A 19,072-nucleotide genomic window follows, 5' to 3' on the forward strand; every position below is an offset into this window, starting at 1 on the left:
AATTCAAAACAGTATGAATATATAAGGGGAAAAAAGACAAGTCAGCTAAACCTTGCATAAGTAAACAAAAACATTTTTAGAGATCACTTGAAGACTTCTTTTCAAATTCATTAAAGATATGACTTTGTCTTTCACTAGCCTTCACTCTTCTTATGATTTTAATCTTGGTGATCAAACTTATAACTCTATGCTTTTTTAAATATTTTGGTGAGACAGGTATATTTGGGCTTTTCTCTTTTTTGTTCATGCAAAGGGGTTTCTGGAGGCAGCTGCTGTTTACTCTGCCTATTATGGGCAGACATACACAGCTACAACAGGATCTGCTAAGTAGAATCCAATTCTTTCCCAGCTGAAGCTTTAGTCTATTGTTTACAGCAGACATTTGCTGTAACCTGACAATGAAAGCCAGTTATTTCTGCCTGCATGCTCCACCATACATTGGAACCTTCCTTCCTCATCCTCCCAATGCTGCTAAAACATCTAGCTAGGCAGAAAACATGGAGGAAAGGGGGAGCTCAGTGGGTGTCAAATACTTTGGAAAAGGGAGCTTCACTGTCAGAGGCTTTGTTAACTGAGGTATGCCTGTATTAAGTTGATAGATGTATGATATTAAGATATTGCCCTTTTTGTGCCACAGTGGATAAGCAAGGGAGCTTAAGAACAAACCATATGAGATACGGTCAAGAGGCATAAAATTGCAATATTTGTCCTTTTTACTTGGAACTATAGCCCACTCTGTTCAATGGGGCATATTCCCCAGTAAGCATATTAAAGATTGCTACTAAGATGGTTAAATTTGTCTCTCTCCCCACAACTTTGCTTATACAGCCAGTTAAGCTAAGGCTAGGAACACCTGATTCTCTGTACAATGATGCAACCCAGGAGACAAAAATGCATTAGATCTGTAGCTTCTCCTATTTCTAAGCCCCCTCCCCCCCCCAGGTGAATGGTGGAAGTCCTCTATAAGCCTAAACACACTTTAATTTTGCACTGGATTATAGTATTAGCCTCCCTAGTAACTGATGTTTCTCACTGCCTTAGTCACAAAGGATAACTATTTAGCAAACTAAATAGTGTTGCTAAGAACTATAAAGTAAGATGGGAAAATGAGCGGTTCTCTACATATGGTTGGTCTGTGCATCCTTTCCCTCTAGTTATGATGATTAAGGCTAATGTGACTTGCAGTCCAATTGTGTTTGAAGAACCCTCCAATGTAAAACAATACAATGTTCTGGTGCCAAAAGTAGTCTGTCACAAGGGGATTAAAAATAAACTAGGACAGTTACAAATCAGCCGCTTACACCCACATAAGAGGTTCAGTATCCATCGAGCATATGGAATAGGTCAGGCACAAGAATCAGTGTAAAGTGTTACAAGCCAGATTTCTAGTAAATACACACTGTGCAAAGAGCCTCAAAGCTGATTGAGACTAAAAAACCCAACCCTGAGCCTTGCTTGCAAGCCTATTAGTGACAAAAGGTACTGTATACAATTGTTTGTACATCCTATTCTGATGTCCCCTCCCCTCTAGTTTCAGAAACACTGAAATTGTCGTTTGTAATGAAATTAAGACAATGCTATTTTTTAAAAAAAAAATCCATATGATTTTTGGCTTCATATCTACATTTATTACTTCTATTCTATAAATAACGAATGTCAAATTTGTTTGTTTACATTCCATTTTTCAAATCCAGGTAGTCTGATTATTGTATTTTAAATAAATTGCAGCTACATACTTTTCACTAGTTTTCCCCCCCACTCTTAAATGTGATAAATACGCCAGTTTTTGCTACAGTGTCTATATTCTATGAAATATGACAGGATCTGTACTAAATAAAAATGACACATAATTGCCATTTGTGTTTACCTTGATAAATGTCTCTTTAAATGTAAATGCAGCTTTCTACTAAGGCTCCTGTTACCATGGCAATACAGGCAAAAGCTAAATCTTCTGGGCTTGCTTCCATAAAGGGCAGCCCTTTTATATAAGGATGTGTTTCTCTGTTAGAAACTGCCTCAATGTAACAGACCTCTTACACTCTGTGGAACTTCTGAATATACTCACGTTGCCAGATAATTCCAAGAATACCTTAAAACTTTCCAAGCAAGGCATAATTATGTTGTTTCATTCCCTCCATGAATAGCAGGCACCCTTTTACAGGTTCAGTTTCTATTGGGAAAAGGAAGCAAGTAGAGCCAACAGGGCACAGTGGTTTGAGTGTTGGACTACAACTCTGGAGACCAGGATTTGATTCCCTGCTTGGCCATGAAACCCACTGTGTAACCTTGGGCAAGCCACATGCTCCCAGCCTCAGAGGAAGGCAATGGCAAACCTCTGAACTAATCTTGCCAGGAAAAACCCCTGAGGGTCACCATAAGTGAGAAATGACTTCACGGAACACAACAACAACATCTATATGTTCTCTTTCTGTAATTATCTCTTCACAGCCTTATAGTTTAAACAGAAGGAAGAAATTACAAGCTTCACAGCAGAGATAGGCCCGATACAGACCGGTGGAGTTAAGGTACAGCATCTACACACTGGACGCCCTAACTTCATTGCTAGGGTGCCATTTTGGCATGCACTGGTCTACACAGTGCACACCATCATGCCGCGACTCCGGCACTGCATCTACATGATGCAACATCAAAAGGGAGTCATAAAGCTGCGCCACTGCAGCTATGGCACCTCTTGGATAGTGCAAAAAGGAGGGCAGATCAGGGCCATGGCATGAGGTGGCCACAGCCCTGATCCCGCCAGTAAAGGGGCAGCTGCATGCCACCCATTTGTACAGCCCCTTAGTCTCCAAAACAATTCCTGCTTGCTGTGGCTTGCAGCAATCTGTCAATAATTCTGTTACACAAGTCCAAACTTAAAATGATTCAACTCCTTGCTACCTATCAGGATCTACATACAGGTTGAATCTCTCTTTTCTGAAGCTCTTGGAACCAGAAGTGTTTTGCATTTTGATACTGTATTTTTTTTCAGATTTTGGAATATTTAAATATACTGAATGAGATATCTTGGAGATGGAACCCAAGTCTAAACATGAAATTCATTTTTATGTTTGCATATACCTTGTGAACACAGCCTGTTGGCAATTTTATATGTAATGTTTTTAATTTGGGGCATGAAAGAAAGTTTGTGTACACTGAATCACCAAAAAGCAAAGGTGTCACTATCTCAGAATTCTGGTAAAGGGATACTCAACCTGAACAACCTTCACATCAGAGACTGCATGCCTTTGAATAAGTTATAGAGGAATACAAGCTGAAGGAAGAGTTCTGTTGGGCTTAAGTCCTGCTTGTCGAATTTCCATAGATACTGTGAAAAGAGGAACCTGGACTCAATAGTCCTTTGGTCTAATCTGACCACCCAGCTCTCTCAGCTCCCATAACTTCTTCAATCACTAAGCATCATGTTGGGTTCTTCTTCCCCAAACATTGCCACTTCTTAGAGCGACTGCATTTTCCTGCTGTTTACATATGTGCTCCAGTCTCCATCCTTATATGGATAGGGGCAGGAGCAAGCCAACACTTTCCCTGCTGCCAAAATATACAGTTAACATAACTAAGAAGAAAGTAGTTGGTGTTCTGTTAGATCCACTCTACAGCATCTTTCTTTTAAGCAAAAATTCATATGGGAACATGGATTTGGTTGAGTGCCAATTTACAAAGTACATTTAGATTCCATGTCTAGTAATATTAATGCTGAAGGACTCTAACAAAATAAAAATACAAACACAAATAATAAAGTTGCAGTCCAAACATTAACACTCTACAAAATAAAACATATTGACCTAAATGGAGAAAACCAGCACCCATCAGATTAAAACCAGTATTATCAGCACAATAGCTTAAAACACAAAAATCTAGTCCAAATAAAAAAGAGGGACGGAGCTAGCCTGGCCTCCCATTTTAGGGAATATTAGAACCTGTAAGCAACCAAGGAGAAGAATATGTGAAGTTCTTCTTCATACAATGCATAGTTGAACTGTGTTCATTATTATCATAAGATATAGTTATGGATGCCAACTAGAAGGGCTTCAAAAGGGAACTGGATAAAACCATGGCGGTTTTATCAGTTGCCTCTATCAGTTGCAAATGAGTACAAGATGGAGGCTGAAGTTGCATTCCTATCTTCCTGGTAGGCTTCCCATACAGGAGAAGAAGGGCATCTCTCCAAGGATCTTAAGACCTGTAAATATTTAGCCTTTCAAATACCCCTCTGTTCCATTCTGGACTTCTCCCCGTGAAAACTGCCAATATTCAAGTCCCGTTGGCTTGAATGGCAGTGTGTGCCTCCTCCATTTACCACTTGCACATAAGAAAGGGACATGGAGTCTGCACAAGCGGAGGGGTGATTGTAATTTGGTGTCAGGTTTTACAGGGCTTTGTAAGTTTCAAATTGTACTTTAAACTGTGTGATGAAACAGTAGACAATGACTGACAGAGCAAATGAGTCACATATTACTTGATCACAAGATTCTAGACCACTTATAACACACTACTTACCAATACACATGTTTCCAATAGTTTTCAAAAGTAATTTCAGAGTGTTGTATGGAAGACTATATGGGATGCAACTATGGTATCTGCCACCATAGCTAAACTTGACATTTCTGGAACTGGTGAATTTGGCATATTTCTTTTAACTGTGCAGACACTTCTGATGCACCACCATAAGTAAGCATCAAGGTTCAGAGAAGAATACAGGGAATACACCCAAACTATGGTCCTGAGTCTCCAAGGAGAATGTGGTGCTATTGAATACAGGCTAAATCTCTGATCTACCTTTTGACTGACAAGAGCACCTCTGGACTTGTCTGGATTCACTTCAAATTGCCCCTTTCCACTCAATTACTGACATCTGACAGCTGATCTAAACCTAAACAGCTCACTCACATTCAAAAGAGAAAGGAGAGAGAGATTACCTATAGAAGAAAAAAGTTTGGGATTTAATGTTTATAGTCAAAATACTTCAGCTTTCCAGTCAATCTTTTGCCCTCTTATATTGTAAAACAAGTAGAGTTGCACTGGTTTATGGATTTTTGGACTCACTAATCTATTTCCCAAATGAAAATCTAATTCACCAGATCTAAAGAGCAAGCAATTTTCTGTCAATCAGGGAAACAAACCAAAACACTGTTATTAGTGACACTGCAATTTGCACAAGTATTACACAATCAGAAATAAGTATGGATGTTGCTAATCCACCCAGCCCTGGTTCACTCACACACATCATCAGTATTTGCAATCCAAATTAGCTGGTCAGAGAAAGATAAAGAAATATCTCCCAGCAAGAGAAAGATTTAGAAACGAATATGCATAGGGTTATCAAAATTATTAGATGAACTTCCCCACATGTCAGAAACATGAAATGTGATTTATACTACAAGATACTACAAGTACTAGAAAAATCTGAAAACCAGCCATCTGCACACCTCTAAAGAAGTTGCCCCAGTAGCTTCAATAATTCAGATTTCATAATCGATCATGAGTTAGCACATCACAATGTATTTTCACATTACCAGAAGATGAAACCTCAGTTATTCATTATACATGTAGATTTATCTTATAGTCCTAACAATATTACGCTAGAGAGGAGGAGAGACTGTGGAAATTACAGACTGCATGCCTGGGCCCCCTGTGTCAGGACTGGTGCAAGAAACAATTATGTCCAGCAGCAAGCACTAATATGTCTCCATATGCTCAAAAATAGTGAAGTACAACAACAACAAACCCTAAGGATAGCAGATCCCACCTGATCTTGAAAGCTAAGCAGGGTGAGCCTTGGTTAGTACAGTACTTAGATGTGAGACTTCCAACAAACAGCGGGTGCTGTAGGCCACATTTCAAAGGAAGGAACTGGCAAAACCACCTCTGAGTATTCCTTGCCTAGAAAACCCTACCAAATTCACAGATGAACTTGAAGGCACATACACACACACTCCCCCAATGCACTCAGAATTTACAAGCATATTAAAAACCTTCAAAATCCCAAGGCAACAGACCTCTCCTTCCCTACGCAGCTCTTTACACTCTTCTCAATCTGTCGTGTGAGGGGGCTGCAACAGAGAAAGCCAATCTGTTCTGCTGGTGGATGCTGTTGCATCGGCTGAGGGATTTGGTTTGATTTCTCCTCCAGTTCTCTCACCTTCAAGCTTCCAGTACTTCCTATATTCCAACCAGAAATGGGCTTTGAAAGATTTTACACCAACTCTAATTCAAACCGAGATAGTGAAAGTAACTATGCCTGGCCCCTAGAAGGACGGAAGGCATTGTGTTAAGATTAAAAACAGACCATGGCAAAAACAAGCAAATCAATAAGCAAAAGAAAAGATTAAAATTAAGAAGTGAACATAAGGTTTCAGGGGTCCTAGAGTTGAGGAAGAAGAACAAATGAACCCTCCCCTTTTATGGGTGAGGCACTTTTATTTCCTTACCTCTGAGACATCCAGATCAGCCTTTCCTAGTTACAACGCCCAGCTCAAGACTGTGGATCAGAAGAGCAGGAGCCCAATGGAAAAGGAGGGGGAAGATAGCTGGTTTGATGTCCTATGCTTTAGCGTTGTACTATGACTCTGGGAGACCAAGGTTCAAATCCCAGCTTCGTCATGTAAACCTACTGGGTCACACTGTCTCAGACCCAGAGGCAATGGCAAACCCCCTCTGAAGAAACTTGCCAAACAAAACCCCAAACAAACTCATGATAGATTTGCCTAAGGGTTGCCATAATTCAGAAAGGACTTTAAGGCACACAGCAACAAAATAATGTACATTACTATCTACCAAAGGAAGCTCTGTAAAGGCCATTTGAAGAGAATAACTTGCTACTAACAATAACTCAACCTCAGTAACAGCACTGAGGCTAGATACCACATCACAGACTCTGAAACTAAGTATAACTTTGTTTATGTTATTGGTAAGATGCCAGTGTGGCCTCGTGGCTTGAGTGTTAGACTATGACTCTGGAGAACAGGGTTCGAATCTCAGCTCAGCCATGTCTGGATGTGAGAGCTGGATAGTTAAGAAAGAAGATAAAAAGAAAACGAACTCATTTGAGAAGTGGGGCTGGAGAAGAGGCCAAGGATGCCATGGACCGCAAAAAAGACAAACAAATGGGTCCTAGAGCAAATCAAACCTGAAACCTGCCTGGAAGCCAAGATGACAAAACTGAGGCTTGTCATACTTTGGACACATCATGAGAAGGTACAATGTACTGGAAAATACTGCAATGATAGGAAAGGTAGAAGGTAGTAGAAAAAGAAGAGCGGACTTGGCATAGTGGTTTGAGCGTTAGACTGTGACTCTGGAGACCTGGGTTCGACTCCCAGCTTGGCCATGAATATCCAGTGGGTGACTTTGGGTGAGTCACTCTCTCTCAGCCTCAGAGGATGGCCATGGAAAAACCCCTCTGAAGAATTTCCCCAGGAAAACCCCACCATAAAGGGCTCCAAGGCACAGCACAACAACAACCACTGAGTAAAAAGAGAGGAAGAGGGACAGACTCAGTTGAGGCCTTAATTTCCAGGACCTGAAGCAGAGGAGGAGAAGGGCAGCGGAGGGACCAGACCCCACAGCCTCCGAGGAGGAGGACAAGGCACCCCAAGAAAAGGGAGGACATGGCAAAACATAAGCTGAAACACACTAATATGCATTCATGCTCAAAATGGAGGACAGTTAGGAATAAGACCCTGGACAGAAGATGGAAATGTAGGGCACGTCCTGAGAAGGAAGGATGAAGTCTGGCCAAGGAAAAGGGGGTCTTGGGAGGTTTCTCATCCACAGAGACGACTCGAAGGCAGCTCACAACAACAACAACAACGAATCCCTCAGGTACCACAACAAGCCAACCCTTCACACAGACTGGAGCCATGGCAGTTAAAGCAGTGTCAAACCGGACTGGGAAAAAGAGGCGATGAATTCTGGTCTGGATTCAAGAAATACAAAGCTAGAAACGCTGGTATAAAGTCATGCTTTGTGGTTGAGTTTGGGAGACGTAGGACGCGTCCTGGGAAAAGGAGGACCCAGTCTGGTCTCGGAGGCCCTGCCAAATGTAGAAGATTCAAGACAAGTGGGAGGGCGTGACCTTGGGCAAGTCACACTCTCTCAGCCTCAGACGATGGCAAGGCAAAGCCAAAAACCCTCTGAAGACTTGCCAAGGAAGGCCTTAGGGTGGCCATGAGTGGGAAAGGGCTTGAGAGGCACACAGCAAGGACAACCAAGGTCTTAGAAGGAAGAGAGCCGAGTCTGGGGCATGAAAGAGCGTGGGCTCGTTCTCTTCCTGGGAAAGGAGACCCTTGAGGCGACAATTTGGGGGGCAGATTGGTCCCCAGGAAGAGCGCATTCCCTCCCAAAGAACAGGCTTCGCACCAGGCTTCTTTCCCTCCCAGACGCCCATGTTGCCCTTCAACAGCCAGCGCCCCATTCCTTCCTTAAAACATCTTTACATGTTGTTGTTTTTAAAGCAACAAAAGCTCATTCTCAGGCCCTTTTTTTTTGGGGGGGGGAGAAAATGGCCATCCCTCCAAGCCCCCAAAAGAAAGGGAGGCTGTCCCTCCCTAGAGGCCTCTTCTTTCTTCCCAGAGAGCCCTAAAAGGCTGGCATAACGAGGCTCCATTTTGGGGGGGGAGGGAGAGAGAGCTGCTTTAGGTAGGCTATACATTCGCCATACTACTGTCCTATATTTAAATCACCGACGGCGGTTATGTCGGTTGGCGGCGGAGAAGGGGGGGCGCGCGCGAGAGGAACCGACTACGCCTGCGCAATAACCGCGGCTGCCTTGTTGTTACATACCCATTCCTCGCCTCGCGCCGTCCAAGAGCGACACACGCATGCGCCCTTCGCCCCTCGCGCGCCCTTGAGGAATGAGGACCGAGGAGGGAGGGCCCGGGGAGGCGCGCGCGGGCCAATCAGTTTATGGCAAAGGGGCGTGGCTTCTTTCACTCCCTCCTCCTCCTCCGCCTATTGTGAGGTAAAGGGGGCGTGGCTATCCCTTTCTTACTTGGAGGTGGTTGGTGGGGTACTTCTCGCTCGCAACCATTCCGAGCCGGGCGGCCTTTGAGGGAGGCGGCTAGTTAGTCCTTTTCTCCGGGGAGGAGGAGCGATCCGGAGAAAGGGAACAGCGCTTGAGGCGGATAGACCAACGCCATGGTGTCCTGCATCGTCTCCCGCGTCGTCGTGTAAGTGGATCAAAGGCTCGGGAGGGAGAGAAAACAACCGCCTTTGTTTATCGTCCCCTCTTTCCCCGTTTGTCCTGGGAGGCGCCCATGTTTAGCTTTCGGGGTGCCGGGGAACCTCTGCGCATGCGCACAGCTGAGGCATCTACCTGTATGGACACGCCGACGGCGGAAAGGGCGTTATCGACGCTGGTGGCGCAGTGGTTAAATGCCTGCACTGCAGCCGCGCTCTCACAGACCATAAGGTTGCGAGTTCGATCCCAGGCGAGGGCTCAGGGTCCATTCAGGCATGCATCCTTCCAAGGTTGTTGAGGGCACTTACCTTACACTTTGTAAGCTTAGGGAGGGCTTAAGTGCACTGATCAGCAATATAGAAATGCAGACCACCATGAGCAATATAGCTTTTGCTATATTGCTCATGGTGGCCCTGTCGCTGGGGCTGTGTCCGCTCTGCAGAAATCTGGTTTGACACCGCTTTAGCAGCTCCACATTAGTTTTGTTGTGGCACCAGTTGTTGTTGTTGTGAGCTTCCTTCAAGTCGACTCTGTGGATGTGACGCCTGCAACAAGACCCCCTTCTCCTCGGCCGGACCCGGTCCTCCTTTTCCCAGGACGCGTCCTACATTTCCCGTCTTCTGCCCAGAGTGAAGTCTAAGCTGTCCTCCATTTTGAGCACGACGCATGAATTCATATTTATACAAGTGTTTCTAGCTTTGTATTTGCTCGTGTCCTACATTTGTTCTTGAACCTCCTACATTTTTGCAGTGCCTCTAGGACCAGAATTTGTCATCCCTTTTCAAGGACATGCCCTACATCTCCATCTTCTGTCCTGAAGGAATTCCAAACTGTCCTCCATTTTGGGCATGAGCCTGAATTTATATGTATGCAAACGTTTCTAGCTTTGTATTTGGCCGTGTCCAAATTCTTCACCCTTTTCCCAGGACGTGTCTTTTTCTACTTCCTTCTACCTTTCCTATCATTGCAGTATTTTCCAGTACATTGTACCTTCTCATGATGCGTCCAAAGTACGACAAGCCTCAGTTTTGTCATCTTGGCTTCCAGGTAGGTTTCTGGTTTGATCTCCTCTAGGACCCATGTGTTTGTCTTTGTGGCTGTCCAAGGAGTCCTCAGCACTCTTCTCCAGCATCATATCTTGAATCATTTCGTTTTCTTTCTATCTTCTTTCTTAACTGGGTTAATGCTGTCACATCTACATGGTAATACAGTGGTTTGTATGATTCTAACCTCTGTGCTCAGTTGTATATCTTTACTATCCTCCGCTGCTCTTTTTAGGTCCTGCAGATTCAAGCCCTTGATCTCCCTCACAGAGTCTATCCATCTGGCGTGTGGTCTTCCTTTCTTTCTAATGCCGTCTACCTTTCCTAACATTATTGTCTTTTCCAGTGATTCATGCCTTCTCATAATGTGGTCAAAGTAGGACAGCTTTGTGGCTTCCTTGATTGAGTCTAACCCCCCTGGTATGCGGTCTCCCTCTCTTTCTACAGCCCTCCACCTTTGCTAAGGTTATTGTCTTTTCTAGTGAATCATGCCTTCTTATGATGTGCTTGAACTGTTGTGACAGCCTCAGTTTAGTCATCTTGGCTCTCAGGGAGAGTTCAGGCTTGATCTGTTCTTTGTCATCTTGCCTGTCCAAGGAAACTTATACATTGCAGATCCCACTTCATATGTTAGGAGACCTAGGATGATGGATCAAGTCTGCAGCATTATAAACAAAGAGATTTGCTTCAGTCCTCAAGAGAAAGTAGTAAGGCCAGTGATTTAGTCAAGGCAATACAGTGAACAACATTATTGTTAACTGGCCTTGAATGGACCTCCACTAATGCTGTCCCTGTGGATGAGGCATCTCCAGGTCCCCCTGTCCTCCACCGCTTTGCTTGAGTCCTGCAAATTCAGGCCATGATCTCCCTAATAGAGTCTGTCCTTTTGGCATGTAGATGTAGTCTGCCTCTGTTTCTACTTTCCTCCATCTTTGTTCAGGTTATTGCCTTTTCTAGTGTGCCATGCCTTCTCATGATGTGGCCAAAGTAGGAGAGCCTCAGTTTTGTTATCCTGGGCCTCAAGCAGATTGGTGGCTCGGAGGGACCCCTGGCTGCTTCAACTGCAGTTGCATGGGACCACAGTGACCAGATGCAGTGGTCCCAAGGCCGCACTCCACAATGGACCACTGGCAAGAAGTGTTTTTTTGTGCTCCTTTTGTGGCCAGGTCTGGGCTGCTTTAGGCAGCCACACCCCCAGATCTGTCCAAAAACAGTGCTTTTGGCCTGTCTGTCTTGGGCCCTGGCTTCAGGGAGAGTTCAGTTTAGTCATCCTTCTGAGGACGCTAAAATGAGTATCTAGCTTGTTGGAGGAAATTAGCTTACACCATGTAAACTGCTAAGGGAGTGCTTAAGTGCACTGATAAGTGATATAGAAGTGTACTTGCTATTGCTAGTCATCTTGGCTTTCAAGGATATCTTTCTCTTTACCTTGACTTCCTTTCGCAGATGCTGCATGTCATAAGAATAAAAACCCCTATGACTTATGTTTCCTTTCTTGGGTGTCTTTTTCAAGCATTACTTGTTTTAGGTAATGATTTTTAGTGGTGCACCTGAGATAGGAAGGTTATATCTTATTATAATTTGCTGCTCTCTGTCAGAGGTCCTATCGGTGCCACTTTAGAGTGAAAGGGCCCAAAGGGATGAGCTTTGTTCCGGGGTGTATCTACACTGCAGAGGTAATGAAGTTTGACACCAATTTAAGTGCTGTAGCTCCAACTTACGGAATCCTTGGATTTGTAGTTTTAGAATGTCTTTAGCCTTCTTTGACAAAGAGTGCTAGCGCCTCACAAAACTACAAATCCCAAGATTCTGTAGGATGGAGCCATTACAGTTAAAGTGATGTAAAATTGCATTTTTCTGTGGTGCAGATGCACCCTGGGTGTTGGTAGACCAGATTGCCATATAGTGAGGAGATGTTTGTAGCCGTTGTAGTTTCTCTGAAGATGCCAGCCACAGATGCTGGTGAAATGTCAGGAGGAAATCTTCTAGAACATGGCCACATAGCCCCAAAAACCCACAAAAAACTATGTTTGTAGCAGTTTTCAGTTTCTCAGAAGGTGAGTGCTGCTGGACTTGAACAGTTGGTTCAAACAGTCTCTTGGTTGGAAAGCTTCCCCCACTTAGTTTTAAAGTATGTGTGGTTAGGAGTGACTCTGGTCCTCTAATTATGACAGTGATATATTTTGTGCACGCTCAAGGTCATGGAGACCTTACTATTCAGTGCATTGTTTTAAAGTTTAAACAAGCCCTACAATGTTTCTGTGGATCCCCAGCTTTATGACAACAACAATTTTTTGCAAGATACTGAAGACTTGCTAGTGCCATATCTTCATCGTCTGAGTGTTTTTGTTGCTCTGGTAGTTTAATGTACATATCTGTTTGCAGGAATTCATGCTGGCTGTGTGTGTGTGTGTATTCAGTGGGCTAAGATGCCTGATGAAAATGCACCACTGATTATTCATTAAATTCAAAATGGTAAATTTGTTAAAATATGGTAAAAGCATATGTGCTCTAGGAATTTGAATCTGCGGTAGTGATGCGTTCAACCCAATTAAACCATTGTGATCATGCTCATAAATCTGATCTTGTGTATCTGATTTCCCCCCCCCTCTGAATGACAGTTGTGGTGCATTGTTTCCTTGAATGACAGTCTTAAATACAAACATAAATGTCTCTGTGAAATGTGTTCTTAAGTGGAAAGTGAAAATAAAAACAGATAATAGGCTTTTCTTCAGTAGAGTCTGTTTTACACTCTTTGAATTCTGGTACTAAAAAATATCCAATTTTAAATGGGAAAGATGAGACACAGGTCTATTAATTATAAATGGTACATAAACACTGTGATTACTCAGGCCTCTAGTTCTATGCGTATTGCAGATACAACTCAGTTTTTAAGTGTTTGTCAACATGAGTGCACCATTTCCATTTGACAGCCACATTAAACAAAACTATTCCTTTTAAATTTAAAAGGATAAAGTGATTTGATGTCATAATGGGCCTGTGCTTGGAGGAAAAAGCTTACTGTGATATAAACAAGGCATTTTGACAATTTGTGTCAACGTGAGCAAGCAATTAAATACTCAGTCATATTCCTTAAAAGTATGTAGTCAAACGGTAGGCATGTTTCAGATACTGTATATACTCATGCATAAGTAAAAAAAAATGAAGCCCAAAAATGCGCTCCAAAATTCTAGGTAGATGTATGTATGGGTCAAAACGGTAATACTTCTCCGTAAGCTTTGGGAAAGCTGTGGAGAAGGGAGGGATGAGAGAGGAGAGAAATCAGAGGTCTGTGTCCCCCTTTTTGCAAGCCATCAGCCTTGGGGAAGGGAGAGCAATCAGAGGTCTCATCGGAGGTCTGTCTCCCCCCTTTTGCAAGCCAGCAACCTTGGGGAAAGTTGTTGGGAAGGGAGAGAAATCGGAGGTTTATGTCCATGCCCAGACTGAGACCCTTGGGAAAGGTTCAGAGAGGGAGAAGTAGAGAGCAAAGTGTTTTTTTCTCCTCTATTTAGGTCCTTTGTTACATGCCCCTGAGTTTGACCCTTGACTTATCCACAGGTCATATCAAAATCCATGATTTTGCCCCCAAAACCTGCCCTCGACTTATACATGAGGTTGACTTATACACGAGTATATAAGGTATGAGTATATACTCATTCTGTAGTAATGAGTATGAAGTGGAGACTGTAGAACTGTCCAGGAGAGAAAACAGTGATCTTGTAATTGTAATAAACGTCTACTAAAGGTAGAAGCAGTCAGAACTTTGAGGCACTAGTAGGCATTAGTGAAGTGTTAATGAAATATCCATGTAATATCTGGGATGCTTATACAGGTGACTTGTTTGCTTCAGCAAGAGGTTGGATTAGATCACCTTTGAAGTACCTTTCCACTGTGTGATTCTCTGAAATCAGTCTTTTAAAATTGTGCAAGCCTATAGAAAGCCCTCAAGCCCTTTCCAGCCACACTTGTATGAAGGCAGCAGTGGATGTGTGTGGCAAGTTACTCATATGAGGCAAATGACTGGTCCTCTTAGCTAACTAGCTATGTGGTTGATGCATTTGCTTTAATATTCACACAGTGGAAACAAAGATAAATTATGAATATGGCTTGTTTAATTATCTTAGAACAAAATAAGTCTGCTGCCATAAAATTGATTGTAGGATATACATTCTCTCATTTGCGACATTTCTAATTATTTGTGGGGGACTTGAAGGCACACAACAACAACAAGTGTAGATGACTAATCTGAGGCTGTTGTACATTGGACATACCATGAGATTACACAACACATTGGAAAAGATGCTAATCCTTGGTAAAGTGGATCCATTCTATCAAGAAAGCCATTACCCTAAGGTTGCAAGACATGAGCAGGGCAATTGATGCCTCTTGGAGGTCTCTCAGTTATAGAGTTGCCATAAGTAAAAGTCAACTTTATAGTAAGTCACAACAACCACAAATATTCTTTTTATGCCTGATATGTGACAGTGATCTTATAACCAGGAAACCCATGCAGGAATCCCTGGAAGAAACTGGATGAGTGAACGTGGAGTTTGTTTTGGTTTTTAATAGCTTTTGGAAAATTGGAAGCAGCTGAGAGCAAAATGATTTTATCATCTTGCAAGACAGTAAACAAAGTATGAAACAACAAAAGAGCATTAAACCAAATACATGGGGAAACTCCAAGAATTGTGGAAGAGGGGAGCAGTAGTAATTAAAAGTTGTTGTGTGCCTTCAAGTCATTTCTGGCTTATGGCAACCTTAAGGTTGAATGAATCCAGGGGTTTTCTTGGCAAGATTTATTCAGAGAAGGTTTGCCTTTGCCTCCTTCTGTGCTGAGAGAGTGTTAATTGCCTAACGCCATCCAATGGCTTTCTATGACTGAGCAGGGTTTTGAATCCTGGTCTCCAGAGTTGTAGTCCAGTGCTCAAACTATGGCACCATGCTGCTTCTCAATTAAGAGGTGGGGAATAATAATTTATTTCACAGTATTTAGAAGCAATCAAGCACAAATGTTAAGTGATCCTGAAAGCTGATGTAGAGCTAATTTTCACCTTGCTATTTAAAGACACTAAGTATTTGGACTAGCAATCTTTCTGCATAGTTGGAGCTGGATCTTGAAGTACATTAAGAGATACATACTGGTAAGGATGGTCTTTGAGTTAACTGGTTGCTAAGCTGCTGAAGACTTCAGAGGTATGAGCCAGCAACTTTTAAGTTAAGTTGGGACTATATAATAGAGAACAGTACTAGAAATTGATATGTTCTCTTCAGCTAGTCTTTGCCAGCCATTGTTGCCTTCATTTCATATAAATAAAAAGCTCTTAGTAATTCTGCAAAGGCATCCCTGTATAGAGTGTCTTTGGACTTTGCTTCTGCACAAATGACAGTGGAGAGGTCTACCTATTTGGAAAGGGAATATACTGTACTTGCGAAGTTCTTTGCAAGCACACACAAGTCTTCAGATCCTGACTTATAACAAATGCAGGCACTCCCTGAAGGGAATCAGACACTTTTCTTAATCTGTACTCAAACACACTGATATATTCCAGTGTCCCAAAAATGCTACCACCATGTGAGGATACTCTTTGGGTCCCCCTCCTCTCCTACTGAGCTGGATGGAACCGCTTGAGACCACCTTTTATATAAAGAAAGTGCTGCCACCTTAGCAATGCATTCAGACATTGCTGGGGAATTCTGCTAGTATTTCACTTGCCAACCTAAGGAAGAACTGGGCCAGGCTAAGGCACATGAAAAGAAGTGCAAGAGAGGCAGAGTACCTCAAAGAAAAGCTTTATTCTAAATAAAGGAATTTTGTAGAAAAAGGATATACTTTAAGTACCTGAAGACCCAACTTGCCTCCCAGACACAGACAGAATGTGTAAGTTACAGGACCAAGTTAATTCAGCCAAACCAGGATAATTGATCCAAAACCTAATGCCACTGACTGGTACATTTTCCTAATTTTGTGCATCAGAAGGAATTTGTAGTCTCTGATGTTTCTGGATAGCTGGGAGCATGGAGACCATTATCTGGCTTTACCAGCCTTCCAATTCCAGAGCTGCAAGTTAGAAACCCATTATGGTCTGCTGAGCCAGAGACAAAGACAGACACACAAAAGCCATGTGTTCTTCCCAGGCTTTTAAAAATCTCTCCTCAGAACCATCTCAAAGGTTCATGTTTCTCCCCAATTTCCCATCTCATTGGACAGTTGCTATCTCATCACCTCCTCTCACATTTAACCCTTTGTTATCTGGGGGAAAGTTTCTGATAAATGGAGGGACTCCCATTTATCAGAGTACTCAACATTGCATAGTCCACCGTATGGTCTAGTCTAGTCACTAGGAGTTTGTGTATTAATTTCATAGAAGATATTGTGCATGTCATGGTTGCAGATTTAGGTTTTTACCTGAGGCACAATGGTGATGAGGTAAACAGACAACCAATGTCTTGTGACTACATCAACTTTTCTTTCCTCTAGTTAGCTTGTTTTTCCCCACTCCTTTAACAGGGATGGGCAACTGTCAGGTGTTGGGGGCTGAATTGATCCTGGAAGGGACCCTGGAGGACTGCACACCCTGAAAGAGATTGAATTGTTTTCTCTAATTGCCTCTCACACTCTTGGGGCTTTGAGGTGCAGATTTGCCATTTTGGGGGGGCCATGGTAAGGCCATGAGAGGACCTTTCTGCAGCAGGATGTCAACATCCAGGCACTTCTGCTTGATCTTTGTAAAGCTTCTTCTTAGCCTAAAAAGTCTCAGGGCTGCTGCATGCCATCTCTAGGCTACACCTTCCACACCCTTGCTTTGCAGCATGTGAGGGCAGGTTTTACAGCTCAAGGGACCACTCCACCCAACAGAATCTGCTTATATGCTTTGGTTTTTCCACAAACAATAGTATTTGTGAAATACTTTGTTACTAACTTTAGAAACAAAACACACATTGAGCTTGCTCTGATGATTTTATAATGGTGGCAGTACATGGAAGGCCCATATAGCCTTCAGGCTGTGCCCCCCCCTCTCTTCTTCATGAAAGGGTCCAGCTTTTTATTAGTTTAAGCTAATAAGTGTTATACCTGGTCACTTACTATTTCGTCTTCTAAAATCAGCACCATGTGACTTTTAGATTGTAAGACTGAGGGCAGGGAACCGTTTAATTAAAAATAATAAATGTAAGCCACTCTGATAGCCATTAGGGCTGAAGGGCGGGATATAAATACCATAAATAAATAAAATAAATAAATCAAAGACAAGTCTGAAGAAAGATACATAAGGAAAGCGTTCCAGAAAGCTTATACAAACCAAAAACTGTACTCCTCAAACGTTTGCCTAAGAGGTCCCCACAGACACTGCTGGCATTTCCTGATGGTAAAATGGGTGGTTCTGGGGAGTGTGTATTGTTAGGAGCCACTGCCTGAAAGTGGAAAGGAGAACTTAGTGAATTAATCAACAGGGAGTCTGTTATTAAATAACCAGATGGATATTTTCATGTTTTTAGTTTCAACTGTGGTGTGGGTGGCCTTGGAGAACTCCAGGCAGGCTGGATTAAAGGCGCGTCTATGTGTTCTGTATTTCAAATGGTGTAATGTTTAAAATAAATGTTCCTTGGCAGCAAAAGGGTATTTCCAGTACAAAAAACCACTCATGCACATCCAGCTTTCTAAAATCCTGTTTAAAGAAGGAACACATCAGAATACTCCTTAACATAATAATAAAAAAATCTTTTTACACTTCTATTTAATGTGGATGAACTGTCACTGTGTTTGTAAAGTGTGCATTTTGTTCTGTGAAGACCTGAAACAAAGGCTGTATTCAAAACATATATAGATTAAACGTATTTAAAAAGCATCCAGATAAGTAATTCAAAATAGGAGGAAGAATCCCTCTCAAGTGATCCCTTAAAAGCCGTCACAAGAATTATTGGTTTTTGAAAATAGGACCATCTGTTATTGCCAAGGAAAATTGTACCACTGAACCATGAAAAGTATTTGAAGCTTGAGAGGTGAATGATTATTATATAAGGTGGCAACATCTCATGTTGTGGATTTATAATTTTATGGGATGATGTGAATAAAATTCTTGGCAAGAGGGTATGCTAGCAGAGGGCTAATGAGACATGTGTGAATGTATAGCTCTGACCAGGGATCTGTCTTGGAAGATGTGGTTAATAATGATAGAAAAGCATTTTTTGTTATTGTTGTTCTGTGCTTTCAAGTTGTTTCCGACTTATGTTGACCCTAGGGTGAACCAACCTATCATGCACTTTTCTTAGCAAGGTTAATTCAGGGAAGGTTTGCCATTGCCATCCTCTTCAGGCTGAGCGAGTGTGACTTGCCCAAGGTCATCCAATGGATTTCCATTACAGAGTGGGATTTGAGCCCTGCTCTCTGTGTCCTAGTGCTCAGCCATGAATATTGATGTGCATAGGTGTGAAACTTTCCCACAGTTGTGTGCAGTGCTTGATGGATTGCTATATCTTGGAGTCTTCATTAATGGGACTGCTTCTTCTGCTCCAGGCAACATTTGTCTGTGCCAAATGTTCAGAATTCTCTGATGCATCTCAAGCAGGTTTTTAAAAAAATTAACTTGCAGAGCTCTGTCACATGTTGACCACAGCCAGTTTTTTCTTCTTCTCTGAAGCTGAAAAGCTATGAGGTCTTTGTACATAGCCCTTACAATGTGAACTTTCATCAGTTTATGAATGAAGAAAACTGTATTTTGTGTTATACACAAATCACATTAGCAATCCTTAATTAAAGGAATGTAATGAATAGACTTGTGACTACATATTGACAGGAAACCATTATAAGTCCCAGCAAGGTTTAGACTGCTTTGGC

General features: G+C 42.4%; 2 protein-coding genes across 2 annotated transcripts in view; one reads left to right on the plus strand and one right to left on the minus strand.

The window, feature by feature from the left end:
• JMJD1C (jumonji domain containing 1C) overlaps positions 1 to 8,908 on the minus strand; it is a 176,971-nt gene extending 168,063 nt beyond the window's left edge. Inside the window, exon 1 of the mRNA XM_042459927.1 lies at positions 8,800 to 8,908. The gene's annotated coding sequence lies outside the window, so the exon portion shown is untranslated. The remainder of the gene's footprint in view (positions 1 to 8,799) is intronic.
• Positions 8,909 to 9,018: 110 nt separating this feature from the next.
• REEP3 (receptor accessory protein 3) overlaps positions 9,019 to 19,072 on the plus strand; it is a 56,324-nt gene continuing 46,270 nt past the window's right edge. Inside the window, exon 1 of the mRNA XM_042458990.1 lies at positions 9,019 to 9,185. Coding sequence (XP_042314924.1) covers positions 9,154 to 9,185 — 32 coding nt within the window. The 5' untranslated portion in view covers positions 9,019 to 9,153. The remainder of the gene's footprint in view (positions 9,186 to 19,072) is intronic.

Source organism: Sceloporus undulatus, chromosome 3 (genome assembly GCF_019175285.1).
Source record: "Sceloporus undulatus isolate JIND9_A2432 ecotype Alabama chromosome 3, SceUnd_v1.1, whole genome shotgun sequence".
In the NCBI taxonomy this organism is placed as follows: Eukaryota; Metazoa; Chordata; class Lepidosauria; order Squamata; family Phrynosomatidae; genus Sceloporus; species Sceloporus undulatus.